The sequence below is a fragment of the Bombina bombina genome, chromosome 3 (assembly GCF_027579735.1).
Source record: "Bombina bombina isolate aBomBom1 chromosome 3, aBomBom1.pri, whole genome shotgun sequence".
NCBI classification, from domain to species: domain Eukaryota; kingdom Metazoa; phylum Chordata; class Amphibia; order Anura; family Bombinatoridae; genus Bombina; species Bombina bombina.
The window spans coordinates 791,566,393-791,590,714 of record NC_069501.1 but is presented as its reverse complement, the minus strand read 5'-3'; the positions used below and the strand labels follow the sequence as shown (position 1 = coordinate 791,590,714).

General features: G+C 38.7%; 1 protein-coding gene across 1 annotated transcript in view; it reads left to right on the top strand.

The window, feature by feature from the left end:
• Positions 1–24,322, top strand: part of LOC128654044 (ATP-binding cassette sub-family C member 5) — a 432,957-nt gene that overhangs the window by 51,723 nt on the left and 356,912 nt on the right. The window contains exons 8-10 of the mRNA XM_053707695.1: positions 747–854; positions 6,804–7,148; positions 16,133–16,204. Coding sequence (XP_053563670.1) covers positions 747–854; positions 6,804–7,148; positions 16,133–16,204 — 525 coding nt within the window. The remainder of the gene's footprint in view (positions 1–746; positions 855–6,803; positions 7,149–16,132; positions 16,205–24,322) is intronic.

The window sequence follows — 24,322 nt, the reverse complement described above, 5'->3', positions numbered from 1 at the left end:
ATTCCAATTTTTACAGTATACATTCAGTACACTTTTGAAATGCTGATTGTTTTAGCACTATCTTTTATGTATGTATTTTTAGATCCCATACCAAAATGTAGGCAATGACCCCGAGGACCTGATGATTAAAACTTGCTGCTTTTCAGAGAAATCACACAAAATCTTTGAGATTTTTTTCAGACCTTATATTGTAATATAGGAGTCTCTCCATCAAATACAGAACCCTGCATAGTGAGATAAACATCTCTCATGGCCAAATTATTGTTTCTAAAATTATTTGAGGGACCTCACCATAATGACAAGACTTGTGAGATCATCTCACCTTAGAGGAGAGCTTTAGCTCATTGGGCCCTAAGTGAGATACACAGCTCACAGTGTAAAATTTGCCTTTAGATAACCTCATGATATCACTAATGGATATTTTCAAATTATCTCACCAGGGTGGAGAACTTTAAATCATTGAGTCCCTAGTATGATGTATAATACAATATACAATAGTATTGTGCAATTGAATGAGTAATAAACAAGAAATGAGGTTGTACATACCTCACGTTGCAATACGACACTGCAAGTATGGTAAGCTTGGCAGTGCTAAAGTAAACTACTAAGGGTTCCTGTATTTTTTATAAAGAGCAATAATTAAATAATCACAATTCCTTATTTCAGTTTCTTAGCTTTGCCTATGATTGTGTAAGTGAATTACTATACTTGCTTGTTTTGTGATCCATTTCCTGTTTTTTGCTAAGGCCTTCACAGTTTTAGCAATATTCAATGCGATGACATCAGCTCTGAAAATGATTCCATTTGCTGTAAGAGCAGCCTCCGAAGCTTCCGTTTCTGTCACTAGATTCCAGGTGTGTGTTTTTATTTTTTATGTTGTCCTCTTTCTGTTGTTGTTTGTGTAAACAGTTTTTCAATTACTAAAATAAATGTTCTGATCTGTATAAATGTAATTTACCCTTTAACTGTGTGATTATGCTGTTTCCTATTCAGTGTTGTACTGTGCCTATAAAATACTTTTATTTGTAAATGCAAAGAAAATAAATCTTAGTGAAATAAAAAAAAGATAAATAAAAAGCTATTACTGATACAAAGGACATTTTGGTGACTAATGTGGGGATGAAAACCTATATTTAAAATCACAAGCAAAAATTACATAGTTCCACATATCAACAAGATCTCACCATACATGTTGAGAAGGGATCGCAATCAAAATGACTAAAACATTTAAATTTTGTACCCTAAATAAATGCATGAGGCCTTAAATAAAACCATCTAAGTGTTTATGGACCTCTAGGGAACCAAAATCAAAGCTCTAGTAAAACTGGGTGAGGAACAAAATAAAATAAATATAGTCAACTGATATTTTGGACCCCTGATTTAGACATCTAACTCACAATCACCTAGATTACGAGTTTTGCGCTAAACAGGGTGCAAAACTAACCAACAAAATTGTGTTATTGCACTCTCCATAGCGCTGCCATTACGAGTTACTGAAAAGTCTCCTTGTGCTGTGCGTTATGGTGCGTTAAGCTCCATACCGCACAAAACCAAGGGATGAGTTTATGTGCTCGTGCACACTTTCCCCCTAGTGTGACAACCCCTGAAGTGTCTTGATTTTTATATTGGAACCCAGTTGCAGTGGAACAGGACTTCCTTATGATCACGACCCTCAGGAAAACCTGGATTTTGGAACAGATCCTGAAGCATAAGTGGTGGCACGGAGGCCTTTAATAATAAAAGGGCAAAGACAGAGGCAAAGTCAAAACAATCCAAAGCCAGGGTAGGCAGCAGGCAAGCGAGGTAACAAGGGCAATCCGAAGTCAGGTACCAGGAAATCTGTATAACAAAATCAGAGTTAACACAGACAAAATACAAGGGAAGAACTCCAGAACCAGGAAGCAAGGAAAATAACCAAGCACTGACTGGGGGACATGCTGAGAATTTATAGGGAAACTAAGTCACGTGTCCGGTCACCTGCCCCCAGTAGGTGGAGCAAGCTGAGTCAATAAGAGGAGGTCAGTCCCGCTCATCCTTTTCCCCTCTTTGAGAAAGGATACCCGCAATAGCAATGTCAGAGGCGTCTACCTCAAGATAGAAAGCTTTGGTAGTGTCTGGTTGTACCAGAATAGGTGCTTGGATGAATAATTTTTTTAGTTTTTCAAAAGCCTCTTGAGCTTGAGTTGTCCATAGTTGTTATGTTTCTTAGTCAGGGTGGTTATGTGAGAGCATATTTGGGAGAAACCTTTGATAAAGCGTCTGTAAAAATTTGCAAACCCTAGAAAACATACAGATTTCTTATCTTTAGGTACGGGCCATTCCAAAATAGTTGTAATTTTACGGGGATCCATTTGGATCTGTCCAGGAGTGATGATGTAGCCCAGGAATTCTACAGATTCCGTATTAAATACGCATTTTTCCAGTTTAGCGTATAATCCGTGTTCACGGAGATGGAGCAGTATCCTCTTCATGTGTTCAAGGTGTTCAGCAGGAGAAGAGGAAAAAACTAGGATATCATCTAAATAAATAATTACAAAGGAATCCAAAATGTCCTGAAAAACATCTTTTAGGAAGTGTTGGAACATGGCAGGAGTGTTACAGAGCCCAAAGGGCATAACGAGGTACTCAAATTGTCCGTACCAAGTTCAGAAGGCGGTCTTCCATTCGTTCCCCTCTCGTACCTGGACTAGGTTATATGCACCCCGCAGATCTATTTTCATAAAGATGTTTGCTTTTCTTAGTCTATCTAGGAGTACTGGTATCAATAGTAGGGGTTATCGGTTCTTTATGGGGATATTATTTAAGGCACGGTAATCAATACAGGGGCGAAGACCTCCATCTTTCTTGCCAACAAAGAAAATACCTGCCCCTGCTGGGGACGCTGAGGGCTGTATGAAGCCTTTAGTTAAACTTTCCAAGATGTATTCCTTTAGATATTTTAGTTCAGCCTCAGATAAAGGAAATATGCGTCCATAAGGTATAGGAGCGCCCGGAAGTAAATCAATTGGACAATCATACGGGCATCTAGGAGGTAACTGATTAGCACTTTTCTTGTTAAAGATGTCTTGGAACTCCTTATATTTATCAGGCAAACTGACTGAGGGCTCAGAGACCATAGTGGATATCTGTAATGGGGTCTTGTTCAGACAAGTGGTGGTACAAAAATTAGAGGAGAAGGTGAGGGTACCTTTAACCCAATTGTTAACTGGATTGTGGATTTGAATCCAGGGGATGCCTAGGATGAGTGGGAACATTGGTGAAGGAATGATGTCTAGATTAATTTTTTCTTTATGATGTCCAAGAAGGAGACATATAGGACCAGTTTCATATACTACCGGTCCACAACATATAATGATAAGGGGTGTGGCTTTAATCGCATAAGAAGGTGATAGGTCTGTACCAAGGTCTGGTCTATGAAACAACCGCTGGCTCCAGAGTCTATGACGACAGTTACCGAATGATTCTCACTTCCCCACTGTAGAGAAAAAGAAATAGAAAGGTAAGAGGAGGTGGATGGAGTAGTAGAAGTCCAGGAAGAAGGAGCAATGATTCCCTTACCATATGTGGATTGAACAGGACATGTCCTTAGTAGTTGATCAGCTTTACCACAGTAGAGGCACAGACCTTGTGAACGACGTCTCTTCTGTTCTTCCTCAGGGACGACAAACCAGACCTATTTGCATAGGTTCTTCCATGGAGGAGGTAGAGAAGGATGCAGAAGCCACAGGACTTGAAGGATCCAAAGACCTGAGAGGAAATTGCTTCTCATTTCTAGGTTCACGGAAGCGATGGTCTAACTGTGTGACTAACAGGATCAATTATTCCAAGGAGGTAGGAATTCCCACTCTGGCCAGTTCACCTTTTAGGGTCTCAGTTAGCCCCAACCAATATTGTTCAATTAGACCCGTCTCGTTGTAGCCTGTGTCGGGAGCCAGTTCCCAGAAGTCTGTGGTATAGTCTTCCATGGGTCTTCGTCCCTGCTGAAGGGATTGGATGGTAGTGCGAGCAACGGAGGGTCTCAGAGGATCATCATATAAGGTACGCATGGCTCCAGCAAAAGACTCCCAAGAATATAGTATTGGGCTGCTATTGTGTAGAAGCTGGTGAGCCCAGGTTTGAGGTTGACCAGATAATAAGGCAATGGTGGTGCGTACTTTAACATAATCATTAGGATAAGTGCGAGGTTTGAGAGTGAAGAGCAGCTCACAGGCTGTGATGAAAGAGCGCTGTTATGATTTTTTTCCAGTGAATTTGTCAGGCATAGGAATAGATGGTTCTAGGGATGTTGGAGGTAAGTGGCTAGGAGCCGGAAGTGATGCTGGAAGAGGAATAGACTGAGCTCTTCTTTCCAGACGCTGTAAAAGTGCAGTATTGCTAGCTTCTAAGTCCTGAACTGCTTGGGCCATAGTTGCCATTTGTTGAGTTAATGCACAAATAGCTTCAGCTGTTATTGCGGGTTCCATAGGTGGCTTGGTTATTATGTGACAAACCCGAAGGGTCTTGGTTTTTATATTGGAACCCAGTTGCAGTGGAACAGCACTTCCTTGCAATCACGACCCTCAGGAAAACCTGGATTTGGGAACCGGATCCTGAAAGGTCAGTGGTGGCACGGAGGCCTTTATTAATAAAAGGGCAAAGACAGAGGCAAAGTCAAAACAATCTGAAATCAGGGCAGGCAGCAGGCAAGCGAGGTAACAAGGGCAATCCGAAGTCAGGTACCAGGAACTCTGAATAACAAAATCAGAGTTAACGCAGACAAAATAAATAAGGGAAGAACTCCAGAACCAGGAAGCAAGGAAAATAATCAAGCACTGACTGGGGGGTGTAATGAGAATTTATAGGGAAACTAAGTTACGTCAGAAACCCAGTGCCATCTTGGTTTTTCTCAGAGTCCCTGGCCTGCTCTCCTCCATCAGACCCAGACCCCTTCTCCCTTCCTATGCTCAAACGCAGAGTTTGCAACGGTGGCCGCCATTTTACTGTGATGGCACACTAGCTGCAAAACTTGGTGGCAAGAAGGAGAGGGGAAGACAGTCGTAGGCCGGTGATAGGAGGCCCGGAAGGCAGAGAAGGTCACTGCACCACCCCTAGGATGCCGCCGGAAGCCAGGATCGGGTAAGTGACCGGCTTTGCCGTGACACCTAGACATCAATGGGGAGAAAGTTTTAGATAAAAAACTAACACCTGAAGTGTGGAATGGCAATCGCCATAACGCAACCCAATTGATGTCTATGGGGAAAACCTAACAATCCCAAGTCTAAACACCCCTAATCCAACCGCTCCCTGACATTGCCGACACTAATAAAAGTTATTAACCCCTAATCTGTCGCTCCCCGACCAAAAGTTATTAACCCCTAATCCGCCGCTCCCTGACATTGCTGACACTAATAAAAGTTATTAACCCCTAATCTGTCACTCCCCGACACTAAATAGTATAATTAACCCCTAATCCGACGCTCCCCGACATCGCAGAGACGAATAAAAGTTATTAACCTCTAATCATCAACACTAAATATAATTATTAACTCCTATTCCGCCACTCTCCAACATCGCCGATACCTAAATAAACCTATTAACCTATAAACCGCCAGCCCCCCCCACATCGCAAAACCCTAAATTAAACTATTAACCCCTAAACCTAACACGCCCTTAACTTTAAATTACAATTGCAATATAACTATCTTAAAATAAATAAAAACTTACCTGTGAAATAAAAAAAAAGTTTAAACTATAAAATAACCTAACATAACTATTCTAATAAAATAAAAACACTACCAATTAAAAATCTAAATTACAAATTTAAAAAAAACTAACTACGAAAAAATGTAAAAAATCTAAAATTACAAGAAATAAATAAACACTAAATTACGAAAAATGAAAAACTCTAAGATTACAAAAAATAATAAACGAAATTATCAAAAATAAAAACAATTACACCTAATTTAATAGCCCTATAAAAATAAAAAAGCCACCCCAAAATAAAAATACCCCCTTACCTACAATAAACTATCAATATCCCTTAAAAGGTCCTTTTGTAGGGCATTGCCCCCCCTGCATACACACATGAAACAACACACCCCATGCGTTACAGGCTAAAATGCTTGCAGTATAGCTATACCACCGCGACTCGTAATATGCGTTCCTGGCCATTCCAGCATAATGGCCAATTTGTCAGTGTTAAAAGCCGTACCGCAAAACTCGTAATCTAGCTGAATGTTATTATTCTGTGGTGAGAAGCCCAATAATTAAGAGTTTACTTGTTCCTCATGAGCTTCAGGTAGAAATACATTAAAAATTGAATGACTGGATGATTTTTAACATTTGCTAATCCATTTGTAAGAAAATAACAAGTAATTTACAGGTTATAACTAATAGGGGATAGAGTTGCAGCTTTCAGGACAATGAGGTCCCTTCGTCAGGCATTCGCTAGAAAACAAACAAATAGCATTAATATTTTTTTTACCTTGAAAAAAATTTATTACTTTGCCTTACTCTGTTTATTTCTTTAATGAAAATAAATATTATTTTAATCAGAAAAAATAATCTTTTATACAGGATTTTGTTTTTTGAATTGTCAATTAAAAATGTTTACTAGTATTTTGCCATTTGTTTCCAATAATTAAAAAATGTGAAGAAAAAAAAGAGTTTATAAAAAAAAGAGTTTATAAAAAAAGGAGTTTATAAAAAAAGGAGTTTATAAAAAAAAGAGTTTATATTTGCAAAATGAGACTTATGCATAACTAATATACAGTACATATGTTCTACTTGACTTTATTCATTTGCATACATTTTATAATTGCCAGAGGCTGTTCTTAATGGAAGAAGTTGAATTGTGCATTAACCATAACACTGACCTGGAAGACATACTTGAGTTCAGAAGTGCCTATCTTTCATGGATGCCAGCAACAAAAATCTCAAAGATCAAAAGTAAAAATCAGCAAGAAAAGGTTGCAGTAAACAATTTAATTAAACAAAATGTTTCCCAGCAACTCATTCAGGCAGACCACAAAGAGAGTACACTTTTAAAGAATGGACATTTTCTTATGAATACTGACTCCAAGCAACCAGACCTGTACACTAATGGACTGGATTATCCCCTGCCTGAGCTTCAGCCTGTGCTTCATAATATCAATTTCACTTTAAAAAAGGTGTGTACTGCTATTTCTTTCTCTCATGATTCTAATAGAGCATACCATTTTAATCAACTTTCTAATTTACTTCTATTATCAAATATACTTCATTCTTGTGAAATCTTTCATTGAAAAGCAAGGAGGTGATCTCAGGAGCGTACACATTTCCGAAGCACTATATGGCAGCGGTTTGAAAAGAAAGTTATAAATATGCAATAACACTAGATGGCAGGACTATTTCATGCCATGTATTGCTCCAAACCCTTGCCATGGTATCTCTTCCACAAAGAATACCATGGGCATTAGTCAAATGTAATAATAGAAGCAAACTGGAATCTTTTTTTTAAAAGTGTGTGCTCTGTCTAAAACACAAAAAGCATTTTTTGGGGGTTTCATATCCCTTTAAAGTTGCATAAAAATAAATTTGAAATGCACCATAGAGCATTTTGGATTTGACTAAGATCATTTTTACAATACACATTTACAAGTTCTTGTGTCCCTTAGACCTAGATTTGTAGTTTGGCGTTAGCCGTGAAAACCAGCATTAGAGGCTCCTAACGCTGGTTTTAGGCTACCGCCGGTATTTGGAGTCACTCAAAATAGGGTCTAACGCTCACTTTTCAGCCGCGACTTTTCCATACCGCAGATCCCCTTACGTCAATTGCGTATCCTATCTTTTCAATGGGATCTTTCTAACTCCGGTATTTAGAGTCGTTTCTGAAGTGAGCGTTAGACATCTAACGACAAAACTCCAGCCGCAGGAAAAAAGTCAGTAGTTAAGAGCTTTCTGGGCTAACGCCGGTTTATAAAGCTCTTAACTACTGTACTCTAAAGTACACTAACACCCATAAACTACCTATGTACCCCTAAACCGAGGCCCCCCCACATCGCCGCCACTTGATTAAATTTTTTTAACCCCTAATCTGCCGACCGCCACCTACGTTATACTTATGTACCCCTAATCTGCTGCCCCTAACACCGCCGACCCCTGTATTATATTTATTAACCCCTAATCTGCCCCCCACAACGTCGCCGCCAGCTACCTACAATAATTAACCCCTAATCTGCCGACCGCAAAGCGCCGCCACCTACATTATAGCTATGTACCCCTAATCTGCTGCCCCTAACACCGCCGACCCCTATATTATATTTATTAACCCCTAATCTGCCGCCCACAACGTCGCCCCCACCTGCCTACACTTATTAACCCCTAATCTGCCGAGCGGACCGCACCGCTACTATAATAAAGTTATTAACCCCTAATCCGCCTCACTAACCCTATAATAAATAGTATTTACCCCTAATCTGCCCTCCCTAACATCGCCGACACCTAACTTCAATTATTAACCCCTAATCTGCCGACCGGAGCTCACCGCTATTCTAATAAATGGATTAACCCCTAAAGCTAAGTCTAACCCTAACACTAACACCCCCCTAAATTAAATATAATTTTAATCTAACGAAATTAATTAACTCTTATTAAATAACTTATTCCTATTTAAAGCTAAATACTTACCTGTAAAATAAACCCTAATATAGCTACTATATAAATTATAATTACATTGTAGCTATTTTAGGATTAATATTTATTTTACAGGCAACTTTGTAATTATTTTAACCAGGTACAATAGCTATTAAATAGTTAAGAACTATTTAATAGTTACCTAGTTTAAATAATTACAAAATTACCTGTAAAATAAATCCTAACCTAAGTTACAATTAAACCTAACACTATACTATCATTAAATTAATTAAATACAATATCTACAATTACCTACAATTAAACCTAACACTACACTATCAATACATTAATTAAATACAATATCTACAAAAAACTACAATGAAATAAACTAACTAAAGTACAAAAAATAAAAAAGAACTAAGTTACAAAAAATAAAAAAATATCTACAAACATAAGAAAAATATTACAACAATTTTAAACTAATTACACCTACTCTAAGCCCCCTAATAAAACAACAAAGCCCCCCAAAATAAAAAATGCCCTACCCTATTCTAAATTACTAAAGTTAAAAGCTCTTTTACCTTACCAGCCCTGAACAGGGCCCTTTGCGGGGCATGCCCCAAGAAGTTCAGCTCTTTTGCCTGTAAAAAAAAACATACAATACCCCCCCCCCCAACATTACAACCCACCACCCACATACCCCTAATCTAACCCAAACCCCCCTTAAATAAACCTAACACTAAGCCCCTGAAGATCATCCTACCTTGTCTTCACCTCACCAGGTATCACCGATCCGTCCTGGCTCCAAAATCTTCATCCAACCCAAGCGGGGGTTGGCGATCCATCATCCGGTGGCTGAAGAGGTCCAGAAGAGGCTCCAAAGTCTTCATCCTATCCGGGAAGAAGAGGCGATCCGGACCGGCAACCATCTTGATCCAAGCGGCATCTTCTATCTTCATCCGATGAGGACCGGCTCCATCCTGAAGACCTCCACCGCGGACCCATCTTCTTCCGGCGACGTCCAACTGAAGAATGACGGTTCCTTTAAGGGACGCCATCCAAGATGGCGTCCCTCGAATTCCGATTGGCTGATAGGATTCTATCAGCCAATCGGAATTAAGGTAGGAATATTCTGATTGGCTGATGGAATCAGCCAATCAGAATCAAGTTCAATCCGATTGGCTGATCCAATCAGCCAATCAGATTGCGCTCGCATTCTATTGGCTGTTCCGATCAGCCAATAGAATGCGAGCTCAATCTGATTGGCTGATTGGATCAGCCAATCGGATTGAACTTGATTCTGATTGGCTGATTCCATCAGCCAATCAGAATATTCCTACCTTAATTCCGATTGGCTGATAGAATCCTATCAGCCAATCGGAATTCGAGGGACGCCATCTTGGATGACGTCCCTTAAAGGAACCGTCATTCTTCAGTTGGACGTCGCCGGAAGAAGATGGGTCCGCGGTGGAGGTCTTCAGGATGGAGCCGGTCGTCATCGGATGAAGATAGAAGATGCCGCTTGGATCAAGATGGTTGCCGGTCCGGATCGCCTCTTCTTCCCGGATAGGATGAAGACTTTGGAGCCTCTTCTGGACCTCTTCAGCCACCGGATGATGGATCGCCAACCCCCGCTTGGGTTGGATGAAGATTTTGGAGCCAGGACGGATCGGTGATACCTGGTGAGGTGAAGACAAGGTAGGATGATCTTCAGGGGCTTAGTGTTAGGTTTATTTAAGGGGGGTTTGGGTTAGATTAGGGGTATGTGGGTGGTGGGTTGTAATGTTGGGGGGGGGGGTATTGTATGTTTTTTTTTACAGGCAAAAGAGCTGAACTTCTTGGGGCATGCTCCGCAAAGGGCCCTGTTCAGGGCTGGTAAGGTAAAAGAGCTTTTAACTTTAGTAATTTAGAATAGGGTAGGGCATTTTTTATTTTGGGGGGCTTTGTTGTTTTATTAGGGGGCTTAGAGTAGGTGTAATTAGTTTAAAATTGTTGTAATATTTTTCTTATGTTTGTAGATATTTTTTTATTTTTTGTAACTTAGTTCTTTTTTATTTTTTGTACTTTAGTTAGTTTATTTCATTGTAGTTATTTGTAGATATTGTATTTAATTAATGTATTGATAGTGTAGTGTTAGGTTTAATTGTAGGTAATTGTAGATATTGTATTTAATTAATTTAATGATGGTATAGTGTTAGGTTTAATTGTAACTTAGGTTAGGATTTATTTTACAGGTAATTTTGTAATTATTTTAACTAGGTAACTATTAAATAGTTCTTAACTATTTAATAGCTATTGTACCTGGTTAAAATAATTACAAAGTTGCCTGTAAAATAAATATTAATCCTAAAATAGCTACAATGTAATTATAATTTATATAGTAGCTATATTAGGGTTTATTTTACAGGTAAGTATTTAGCTTTAAATAGGAATAAGTTATTTAATAAGAGTTAATTAATTTCGTTAGATTAAAATTATATTTAATTTAGGGGGGTGTTAGTGTTAGGGTTAGACTTAGCTTTAGGGGTTAATCCATTTATTAGAATAGCGGTGAGCTCCGGTCGGCAGATTAGGGGTTAATAATTGAAGTTAGGTGTCGGCGATGTTAGGGAGGGCAGATTAGGGGTTAATACTATTTATTATAGGGTTAGTGAGGCGGATTAGGGGTTAATAACTTTATTATAGTAGCGGTGCGGTCCGCTCGGCAGATTAGGGGTTAATAAGTGTAGGCAGGTGGGGGCGACGTTGTGGGCGGCAGATTAGGGGTTAATAAATATAATATAGGGGTCGGCGGTGTTAGGGGCAGCAGATTAGGGGTACATAAGGATAATGTAAGTAGCGGCGGTTTACGGAGCGGCAGATTAGGGGTTAAAAATAAAATGCAGGTGTCAGCGATAGCGGGGGCGGCAGATTAGGGGTTAATAAGTGTAAGGTTAGGGGTGTTTAGACTCGGGGTACATGTTAGAGTGTTAGGTGCAGACGTAGGAAGTGTTTCCCCATAGCAAACAATGGGGCTGCGTTAAGAGCTGAACGCGGCTTTTTTGCAGGTGTTAGGTTTTTTTTCCGCTCAAACAGCCCCATTGTTTTCTATGGGGGAATCGTGCACGAGCACGTTTTTGAGGCTGGCCGCTTGCGTAAGCAACTCTGGTATTGAGAGTTGAAGCTGCGTTAAAAATGCTCTACGCTCCTTTTTTGGAGCCTAACGCAGCCTTTATGTGGACTCTCAATACCAGAGTTATTTTTATGGTGCGGCCAGAAAAAAGCCGGCGTTAGATTTTCGGGTCGTTACCGACAAAACTCCAAATCTAGCCGTTAGTAAACACAGATAAGCCATGTGCATTCACATTGCATTGTCACTAACACCTGAATGCAGGTGGTTACCAGCAACATTTAATTTCAGGCATTCCAATTTCTAACGAAGATAGATGATTATCTGAAGATGTCATAACCTATAAGCATTTAACTGACTTTGCCTGTTACCCTTTGTGCTGTATGTATGGGGCTTTGCAGGACCCTTAGCTTACTTATAATTATAACAAAAACTTTATGATATTTTCGGTTAACACCTTTTCTATTGGTGTTATATAAGCTAGGTACCTTACTTGTGAGACTGAGAAAATGAGGGATAAAGGGGACGTTTTGGCACTAATGCTGGATTTGTGGCACATTAATTAGATATCCCAATATTTATTTGTTTGTTCAATATATTTTTTAAATTTGTTAAGATGCTCCATGTCATAAAAAGTAGTTTGTTGCAGTGTAATTTAGACGAGGCAATATCATGATGAAAAGTAAGATCAATAAGGAAATCAGTATTATGTTTTAAAAACTATTAATTATCATATCAAAGTAAATATTCTTATTATTGTGGTGAATCCTAGGGAGAAATAGGGAGATAGTTGCTGTGCAGGGAACTAGAGGTGATGACAATTCATACTAACAAAACCAGGTTTCATGATACAGCAATTAACAAGTTTTTTTTTTCTTCAAGAGCCATATTAGCACCTTGAAATCCCTTTAATGGGCAACACAATGCATGTGTATGATGAACCAACCTCAAAACTGTTAAAAACCACTAAGTATGTGAGGAGAGGAGTCCAAAAATGTTAGTGCCTTTGCGCTTTGCTTATGCGCAATCCATTCCACTTCATTTTTTGTACTCAAGTTCAAAGTGATTTTTTATTGCTTCAGACAGACTAGTATGAACTAACATCTGCATTGGATAGTGTGTATACATTAAATCCCTCACAAAATAGACTTCTATGGGGGTGTGCTGTGAAATGTATGTCGTATCACGCTTGAGGGCGAAGCCCATGAAGTGCAAAAAAATAAGATGAAGTAATTCTTCATTTAGTTTTGTGCTTAATGGAACTTAAGCATAAAAACACATACACACACAAACACACACACACACATATATATATATATATATATATATATATATATATATATATATATATATGACTTCCCAGTCCTGCCATTGTCATATACTATATATCCCTTTAATTCTGCCAAAAAACAACAACTTTTTTAATTAAAGTGAAGGTAAACTTTGGTGAATGAAAGCCCGTTTTTTAAAAATACTATTAAAAACAGGGGCACTTTCATTCATCAAAGTATACAAAGCTGCCGTTTTGATTAAAAACGTACCTTTTTTTCTTTTCACAGCTACAGCAGCTTCCCCCTCCTAGAAATCCTCTCTTCACACATCAGCAATGACTAATCCGGCTTCCTCCAATCACGGCTTTCCCCCCAGGGTAGTTATTGCCTGAGGCCATGCTGTGATTGGAGGAAGCTGGATTAGTCATTGCTGATGTGTGAAGAGAGGATTTCCAGGAGGGGGAAGCTGCTCCGGCTGTGCAAAGAAGAGAGGTAAGTTTTTAATCAAAATGGCTGCTTTGTAAACTTTGATGAATGAAAGTGCCCCTGTTTTTAAGAGTATTTTTAAAAAACGGGCTTTCATTCACCAAAGTTTACCTTCACTTTAATAAACCTTTGTTTTCTAGGTATTAAGTGTAAACATAACTTAAAGGGACATAATACTCATATGCTAAATCACTTGAAACTGATGCAGTATAACTGTAAAAAGCTGACAGGAAAATATCACCTGAGCATCTCTATGTAAAAAAGGAAGATATTTTACCTCACAATCTCCTCAGCTCAGCAGAGTAAGTTCTGTGTAAAAAGTTATACTCAACTGCTGCCAGCTGCAGGTAAAAAAATAAAAAAAAATGAAGAAATGAACAGCAGCCAATCAGCATCAGCAGTGCTGAGGTCATGAACTTTTACTGTGATCTCATGAGATTTGACTTAACTCTCATGAGATTTCATTGTAAACTTCCTTTACCTGATTGGTGAAATAAGATGAGAGTGCACGATGCTCATCCCTTCAGATGTCCCAGGACAGACATACTAAAATGCTGCTTAGAAATCCTTTACAATGGGAGGTGGCTACTGAGGAACTTTTGAGGTAAAATATCTTTCTTTTTTACATCGAGATGTTCAGGAGATATTTTCTAGTCAGCTTTTTACAGCTATGCTGCATCACTTTCAAGTGTTTAAACATTTGGGTATTGTGGCCCTTTAAATAATTTATTTCAGCAGCATTGTCATGTGCATTGTTATGCAAGCAAACAAAATATGATGGTTTACTGCAGGTCTTAAAGGGACAGTCTTGTCAAAATTAAACTTTCATGATTCAGATATAGGGCATGCAATTTTAAACAACTTTCTAATTTACTTTTATCATCAAATTTGCTTTGTTCTCTTGGTTTTCTTAGTTGAAAGCTAAACCTAGATAGACTCATATGATAATTTCTAAGCCCTTGAAGGCCACCTCACCTCTAATCTCATTTTGACAGTTTTTCACAGTTAGACAGCGCCAGTTCACATGTGCCATATAGATAATATTGTGCTCACTTCCGTGGAGTTATTTATTAGTCAGCACTGATTGGCTAAAATGCAAGTCTGTCAAAAGAACTGAGATAAGGGGGCAGTCTGCAAAGGCTTAGAAACAACAGAGGTAAAAAGTGTATTAATATACCTTGCTGGTTATGCAAAACTGGGGAATGGGTAATAAAGGGCTTATATAGCTTTTTAAGCAATAAACATTTTCATGTAGACTGTCCCTTTAAAAAGCACTACATTTTTAAGCACTTACCTCACCACTATAATCACCATAGCATTTTCAGCGCTATAAATGTATAGGACATGCTACATTTTTTTGCCTGTAGTAAGATGCTAGCGTTAAAGGGACAGTCTACACCAGAATTTTTATTATTTTAAAAGATAGATAATCCCTTTATTACCCATTCCCCAGTTTTGCATAACCAACACAGTTATAATAATATACTTTTAACCTCTGTGACTATCTTGTATCTAAGCCTCTGCAAACTGCCCCTTTTTCAGTTTTTTTGACAGACTTGCAGTCTAGCCAATCAGTGCATGCTCCCAGATAACTTCACGTGCACGAGCACAGTGTTATCTATATGAAATACGTGAACTAACACCCTCTAGTGGTGAAAAACTGTTAAAATGCAATCTGAAAAGAGGTGGGCTTCAAGGTCTACGAAATTAGCATATGAACCTCCTAGGTTAAGCTTTCAACTAAGAATACCAAGAGAACAAAGCAAAATTGGTGATAAAAGTAAATTGGAAAATTGTTTAAAATTACATGCTGTATCTGAATCATGAAAGTTTATTTTGGCCTAGACTGTCCCTTTAACATATTTTTACCATACACTTCTAATGCCAGAATGTGTGTGTTATTCTTTGCACGGGCAGAGGGCAAGGTAATACTAACTCTCCACTTCTCTAATCTAGCCCTTAGTATTTATAAACATTGTCTACTAATAATGAATTAATTAGCACCTTGTTTGCCACAGTTGGTTTTCAATAGCCAAACATTACCCACCACTTGCCTTATTTATAGGAGCCAATCCGGACTTAACTAGAGTAGACAAAATTAACCAAGGTCATTTGAATAGAAAACGTTCCATTGTTTTGCAGTTCCTTATCTGATTATCTCTGCTTAGGGCAATTAGGCACAGATATGTAGTAGGTTTGGTTTATGAAGACTGCAGTGTGCAGACTCTTAAAGGACCACTCAACATTGTAGAATAGCATAATCAGTTAATGCATAATAAAAGGACAATGCAGTTTTAATTTCAAATGAGTGGTGTCTTTCTGACAAATGTTAACGTTAGTTCTATTTTCCCTCCTACTGTAATAGCCACCGTAGGAGCTGGTGCCTCATATAAAAAGATTGTGCACATTTTTATAATGGAATTGGAAAGTTGTTTAAAATTGTGTTCTGTATCAGAATAATGAAAGTTTAATTTTGACTTGAGTGTTTCTTTTTAATTGTAAGAGAAGAAAGTTGTTTTGCGGTTTCATGACATATAATGAAAGATTTTATATTACAATCTTGTCACTTTAAATGATTAACACTAGTAGTTATATACTATGTCTTGATGGTTTATTGTACAAAATAATAAAAACTGTAGCTTAATTAAAACAATATTTATTTTTTTTCCTACAGGGCAAGCTGGTAGGAATCTGTGGAAGTGTTGGAAGTGGTAAAAGCTCATTGATACTGTCCATTCTAGGCCAGGTACTTAATGTTAACTATTTAATCTTAAATATACGGTAAAAACATACCCTACTGCATGCATGTTTAAAATAAAATATTATTCAGAGTATTATGCAGATTAAGGGGCCTATTTAACAAGATGCGGACGGACATGATCTGATATTACGGATCATGTTCGCCGCACAACACTAAATGCCGACAGCGTACGCTGTCGGCATTTATCATTGCACCAGCAGTTCTGGTGAACTGCTGGTGCAATGCCGCCCCCTGCAGATTCGCGGCCAATCGGCCGCTAGCAGGGGGTGTCAATCAACCCAATCATATTGGATTGGGTTGATTTCTTGCGAGTTCTGTCTTCTTCCTCAGAGCAGGCGGACAGGTTATGGAGCAGCGGTCTTTAGACCGCTGCTTCATAACTTGTGTTTCTGGCGAGCCAAGCACAGGTCATTAAGCTCCATACAGAGCTTGATAAATAGGCCCCTAAGGGCTACATTACAAATGGTGCATTAAAGATATCACGGCGCGCGACATATCATTAATTTACGCTCATATTGTGTGTGTCTATATGTATGTGTTTGACCGTGTACATATGTGTGTATTTGTGCAGTGTTTTAAACTTACATTTCAACACAATAGCATACTTGAGCTAAGGTTGAGTGCACCTTTGGATTAGCTCTCAAGTGATAGCTGAATTTTTCAGCACTCTCCAATACACGTCTATAATGTGAGCGATTTAGCGCACTCAAGCTATCCAGATGTTAGTGCTTCCTAGGGTGTTTCTTGAATGATAGAAAAATTATTTCAACTTGTAATATGAGTGCAAAAATAAAAGAACTATTGATTTAACTCAAGCAATTTTAGTGCACATTCTCTCCACTTGTAATCTAGCAGTCAATGTTTAAAGGGACAGTATACATTAATTTTCATATAACTGCATGTAATAGACACTAATATAAAGAATAATATGCACAGATACTGATATAAAAATCCAGTATAAAACCTTTTAAAAACTTACTTAGAAGCTCCAAGTTTAGCTCTGTTAAAAAGGTTAGCTGGAAAACCGAGTGAAAGGGGCTGGGTGTAGAATTATATAACACTATCTTAGCGGCAGCTTTCAAAATCAAAAGCTTTGAGAGATTTTTGCTATCAAAGTTGCACTCACCTGATCTCCTCTCCATGCTCTTCTGATCGGATCTTGGTTTTCAAAAGTGCTTCGCGGGCACGCTGTCTAATCACAGCGTGCCCAATTACGCCATTGAACTGAATGTAGCTTTTTCCCCTCTCTGATCTGGTAGAGGGAGCGAGCTACATTCAGTTCAATGGTGCGATCGGGCGCGATGTGATTAGACAGCTTGCCCCCGAAGCGCTTTTGAAAACCAAGACCCGATCAGAAGAGCCTGGAGAGGAGACCAGGTAAGTGCAACTTTAAATCAAAAGCTTTAAGAGATTTTTGCAATCAGAGAGCTGCAGATAAGATAATGTTATATAATTCTGCACTATGTGCAGAATTATATAACATTATTTTTTTATGTTTACTGTCCCTTTAAAGATCTAGTTTCTCATGGTGAAGGCAGCTAAAGATAGTGGGGTTATTAGATTGATTTTTGAGGCTATTAAAGTTTAGAGAGGAAAATAAAGTTGGTCAGGGAGAGAGAACAGTTTGGAAGATGTAGTGTAAGTAAATAATAATAATAAATGTGGGCCGGATTACGAGTGGAATGATATTTTGTGCTCACGTGTTAAAACTACCAGTAGTATGTTTTTAGTGATCAAAGTCTTACGCTCATATTACGAGGGGAAAGTAAAAAGTTTGCGCTCTCGTTCGTAAAGTCGAAGTAACAAAGAGACTTTCAAAAGTCGCAAACCCAAAATCGCATTCCCCCATAGGCTTCAATGGAGTATAAAAGTTTGAAAAAAAACTAACACCCACAAGTCGCACAAACACAATCACGGTTATTTAAAAGCCCAACATAAGAAGATAATATTGTATATTTCATAATCTAATGTTCTGCACATAGCAGAATATGTTCTATTTTATACTTAAAGGGACATGAAACCCACATTTTTTCTTTAATGATTTAGAAAGAGCATGTAATTTTAAACAACTTTCTAATTTACTTCTATTATCTAATTTGCTTCATTCTCTTGATATCACTTGCTGAAAAGCATATCTAGATATGCTCAGAAGCTGCTTATTGGTTGCTGCACATAGAGGCCTCGTGTGATTGGCTCAGACATATGCATTGCTATTTCTTCAACACAGGATATCTAAAGAATTTAGCAAATTAGATAATAGAAGTAAATTGGAAAGTTGTTTAAAATTACACGCCCTATCTGAATCATGAAAGTTTAATTTTGACTAGACTGTCCCTTTAAAGAGATTTTAAATATATATCTGATGGATTTTTGAAAAATATATATTTGTACCTATATATATATATATATATATATATATATATATATATATATATATATATATATATATATATATATATATATATATATATATATATATATATATATATATATATATGTACATGATTATATATAGGTATAGATATGTACAGATATATGTAGGAATATATTTCATAATATATATATATATCATGTTCTGCTAGGTGCAGAGCATTGGAATGTATAATGTTTATAGTTAAAACCTTTATTACATATGAATATTGCAAAAATATGATGTTACATGTTTTCATCTACTTGACTGCAAAAGTCTCCAATACATATATGTATACATGTGTTTATATGTATTTATATGTCACATACACATATATACACATATAAATACATATGCACACACATATACACATATCGATATTTAGACGTATATGTATGTATCTCCCTTTGCATGCCTTTTTTTCTATTACCTGATACCTCATATCTTTGAGCCCTTATCACTTTTTTTGTGCAATTTTTTTTAATATTACTATGAGTAGAACTGTACATTTAAATGTATTTTTGATGTGTTTTGTGACACTTTTTTGACTCATAATAACAGTTGACCAGAGCTCTGAGGCTGTGGTAATCACTCTAGGGTAAATCGTGATTGTGCTCAAACGTTCACATTTACTTTAAAATTGTAATACAAGCGGAATTTAAGTTGCATTCATACGGCCGCATAAACCCTAAATAATACTCACGCACAAACAATAGCGCCCCACTCTTAATCTAGTCTTGTATATGGTAAGGTAACAAGTATATACCATCCAACTGTCCTGATTGATTGTTTAGTCTGTTAGATAGCTAGATAGATATTAGGTTGTAATTAAGTATAAAATTATAAATAGCATCTTAGACATATAGAGGATATTTTTTGTGTGTCATATATTTGATTTGTCACTGTAAATACTGGTGTAGTTTTAAAATTAAAATGTGAAGTCATAAGTAAAAGGCCATTGAGAGTACATTTAAAAAAATAATCAGATTTACTTTACTGCTATCAAATGTTTTTTTTTTTTTTTTTAAGTATATTGAGGCAGGTGCTGGAGCGTGCATGGGTCTTAAGTAATATACGGCAGCAATATTTATAACAATGGCCAGATTGTTTGAAATTTATTGAGATTAATTTTTTCATCTCTCTTTTCCATCCCATTACCAGTGGGTGTTACTACCAGTCACATACAGTGGGCAAAAAAGTATTTAGTCAGCCACCAATTGTGCACGTTCTCCCACTTAAGAAGATGAGAGAGGCCTGTAATTTTCATCATAGGTATACCTCAACTATGAGAGACAAAATGTGGAAACAAATCCAATTCCAGACAATCACATTGTCTGATTTGGAAAGAATTTATTTGCATATTATGGTGGAAAATAAGTATTTGGTCAATATCAAAAGTTCATTGCAATACTTTGTTATATATCCTTTGTTGGTAATGACAGAGGTCAAACGTTTTCTGTAAGTCTTCACAAGGTTGTCACACACTGTTGCTGGTATGTTGGCCCATTCCTGCATGCAGATCTCTAGAGCAGTGCTGTTTTGTGGCTGTCACTGGGCAACACGGACTTTCAACTCCCTCCAAAGGTTTTCTATGGGGTTGAGATCTGGAGACTGGCTAGGCCACTCCAGGACCTTGAAATGCTTCTTACGAAGCCACTCCTTTGTTGGTGGTGTGTTTGGGATCATTGTCATGCTGAAAGACCCAGCCACGTTTCATCTTCAATGCCCTTGCTGATGGAAGGAGGTTTGCACTCAAAATCTCACGATACATGGCCCCATTCATTCTATCATGTACACGGATCAGTCGTCCTGTTCTCTTTGCAGAGAAACAGCCCCAAAGCATGATGTTGCCACCCCCATGCTTTACAGTAGGTATGGTGTTCTTTGGTTGCAACTCAGCATTCTCTCTCCTCCAAACACGAAGAGTTGTGTTTCTACCAAACAGTTCTACTTTGGTTTCATCTGACCATATGACATTTTTCCAATCCACTTCCGGATCAGCCAAATGCTCTCTAGCATACTTCAGACGGGCCCGGACATGTACTGGCTTAAGCAGGGGGACACATCTGGCACTGCAGGATCTGAGTCCCTGGTGGCGTAGTGTGTTACTGATGGTAGCCTTTGTTACGTTGGTCCCAGCTCTCTGCAGGTTATTCACTAGGTCCCCCTGTGTGGTTCTGGGATGTTTGCTCATCGTTCTTGTGATCATTTTGACCCCACGGGGTGAGATCTTGCGTGGCGCCCCAGATCGAGGGAGATTATCAGTGGTCTTGTATGTCTTCCATTTTCTAATTACTGTATTGCTCCCACAGTTGATTTCTTCACACCAAGCTGCTTGCCTATTGCAGATTCAGTCTTCCCAGCCTGGTGCAGGTCTACAATTTTGTTTCTGGTGTCCTTCGACAGCTCTTTGGTCTTCACCATAGTGGAGTTTGGAGTGTTTGAGGTTGTGGACAGGTGTCTTTTATACTGATAACAAGTTCAAACAGGTGCCATTAATACAGGTAATGAGTGGAGGACAGAGGAGCCTCTTAAAGAAGAAGATACAGGTCTGTGAGAGCCAGAAATCTTGCTTGTTTGTAGGTGACCAAATACTTATTTTCCACCATAATATGCAAATAAATTATTTCCAAATTAGACAATGTGATTGTCTGGATTTGTTTCCACATTTTGTCTCTCATAGTTGAGGTATACCTATGATGAGAATTACAGGCCTCTCTCATCTTCTTAAGTAGGAGAACTTGCACAATTGGTGGCTGATTAATACTTTTTTGCCCCACTGTATATAGGTGTGTAAATGCCCCAATTCATTATATATACCAAAGCAAATGTAAACAACTAGAAACACAGAAAAACAGCAAATATATCTGCAAGACTTTAGAAACATTTGCAAAACCAGGGTCTGTAAATGTAGTTTTGCTGTATAAAACAGTATTTGTATCGCCAGAAGCATAACAGGGGTTGGCAGTGGCTATTCTGGGGTTTTCTCAAGGTGTGGTCAGTATTTCTCACCTACACTGCAACTCAGCATGCATGATTTAAAAAGACGCAAGTGCTTTATAAAATATCATGTCTTGTGGCTGCTTCTCACCATATCAAAGCTGACAAAGTTGTCTCTTTTTTTTGTGTTTATTTCCAGAACCTTTTCAGGGTTTATATTTTGTACATGTTAGTGGGGATTTTTTTATGGAGGCTGTTTTCCTTTACAGTAGAAGTGGTTCTACATGTCAGAAAGTCAGCAGTTGTGAGATAGAAGCTAAAGTGAGGACTTTGATCCAAAACAACCCAACCACTAGAAAGATAACATGCTCAAAAATAGCTAATATAAAACTTTTACTGTAAACTTGGAGGTCATTATTACTTTCAGACTAGACTAAGCATTACAAAAGATAAAGCCATTCTCTTGAACAGAGTATATCATACAGTATCTATCAACCATATTGTTTTGATAGCCAGGAAGAGTAGAGAAAGCTTAAACCTCATAAATTAACCACTGAATACATTCTATTAGCATTTTATTGAGGTTATTCCCTGCCTCCCTCTAGTTACTGGTGCCATCATGTTTAAATTTATCATTCACTACATTCCATTACTGATGTGTTTTCAAGTGTACAGAAACTCTTCTTCAGATACCTCTAGTGTAAACAGGTTCCAAAATGCCAGCACCCATGATTAGAGGGAGGTGCATGAAATGTATTTAGGTTAAGATTACGAGTGGAACGCTACAGTTACGTGTGAGCGAAAATGCGTTTATTGCGAGTTTTTGCATGTGTGTGGTTTTTTGCTCATATTAGTTGAAAGTAAACACGATTGCTTGTGTGCATTTCAAGTTAATGCTCGTCTGGATAGCACATCCATTAGAGCTATCTCTGAAAGCAGTGTTTACCAACTGCAACACTTCTAACAGAAGGAGGTCTGTGTGACTGTTATTAGCTGGAAGTATCTAAGTGTCAGGGTGCCAGGAATCAGACTGAGACGAGAAGTGCAAAAATAATCACACCTTTTATTAATAGCAAAAAATAATGAAAAAGTCCACAAGTCAATTAACAAGCCAGGAATCAAAACTAGATCTGGTAGTCAGATGAGCCAAGTCAGGAGCCAAAGCGAGTAGTCAGACGAGCTGGAATCAGAAACAAGGAGAACAGCAGAGTCAGGAACAAGCCAGGGATCAGGAACCAGGAGGGACATCAGACAGCCGGGTAATACACAGGAGCTCTCACAAACAGGTCTGAGACAACCCAAGGGCAAAGCATACTGAACAAAGGCCCTTTAAATAATAAGTGATGACATCACAATTCTGAGACTGCATCCTGTCTCACACGGATGATGTACACCAGTCTGGCCATAAAAGAAAGTGCAGGAAATGAGCAGCATCACACAGTATGAACCAAAGTCAGCAAGAGAGGTGAGTAAAATGGCTGCCAGCAGCACATGGCAAACAAAGCAGGAAAAAACCCTGACAGTACCCTCCCCTCAATGACCCCTCCCCCGCGGGAGGACAAAAGGCTTATTAGGGAAACGGGCATGGAAGGCACAGAGGAGGGCGGGAGCATGAACATCAGAAGAGGGAACCCATGAATGCTCCTCCGAACCGTAGCCCCTCCAGTGAACCAAATACTGTATGCTGCCCCTGGACATACGAGAGTCAATAATGCTGCTGACCTCATACTCCTCATGGTTGTCAACAAAGATAGGACAGGGATGAGGCAACACAGTGGTAAACCAATTACAAACCAATGGTTTCAAGAGGGAGACATGAAAAACATTGGAGATGCGCATTACAGTAGGAAAGTCAAGAGCGTAGGCCACAGGATTGACCCGTCGGAGTATTTGAAAAGGACCAACATAACGGGGAGCCAGTTTATTGGAGGGCAAATGAAGGTTCAAGTTGCGGGAGGACAGCCAAACTCTCTCACCAACTTGGTAGGAAGGTGCGGGCAGACGCCTACAATCAGCCTGGAACTTTTGGTGCTGCATAGAACGATAAAGGCAATCCTGAATCTGCAACCACGTGAAATGGAGTTGCCGGAGATGCTCCTCAAAAGCCGGAATACCCTGAGACATGAATGAATCGGGCAAAAAAAAATGGGGATAACTTGGAGGAAGCATTAATAGCCCTATTACAAGCAAACTCTGCCCAAGGTAACAGTTCAGACCAATTATTGTGGTGATCTGAGACATAGCAGCAGAGGAACTGTTCCATAGCTTGATTAGACCATTCCGCAGTCCCATTGGATTGAGGGTGATATGCCGAGGAGAAGGAAAGCTGGATCCCATTTGAGCACTAAAGGAACGCCAAAATCTGGAGACAAACTGGATACCCCGGTCCGACACTATCTCCTTGGGTAACCCATGTAAACGGAAGACCTCCCGGGCAAAAATTGAAGCAAGCTCCTGAGCGGTAGGCAACTTCTTCAAGGGAATGCAATGTGACATTTTAGAAAAACGGTCAACCACCATAAGGATAACAGTATTGCCATTGGAAACAGGGAGCTCAACAATGAAGTCCATAGAAAGATGTGTCCAAGGACGCTCACCATTAGCAATAGGTTGAAGAAGACCCACAGGAAGACATCGAGGAGTCTTATTCTGTGCACAAACTGAACAGGAGGCAACATACGCAGCAACATCAGAACGAAGACCTGGCCACCAGAATTGTTGAGTGACAGACCAAATCATTTGGTTCTTGCCTG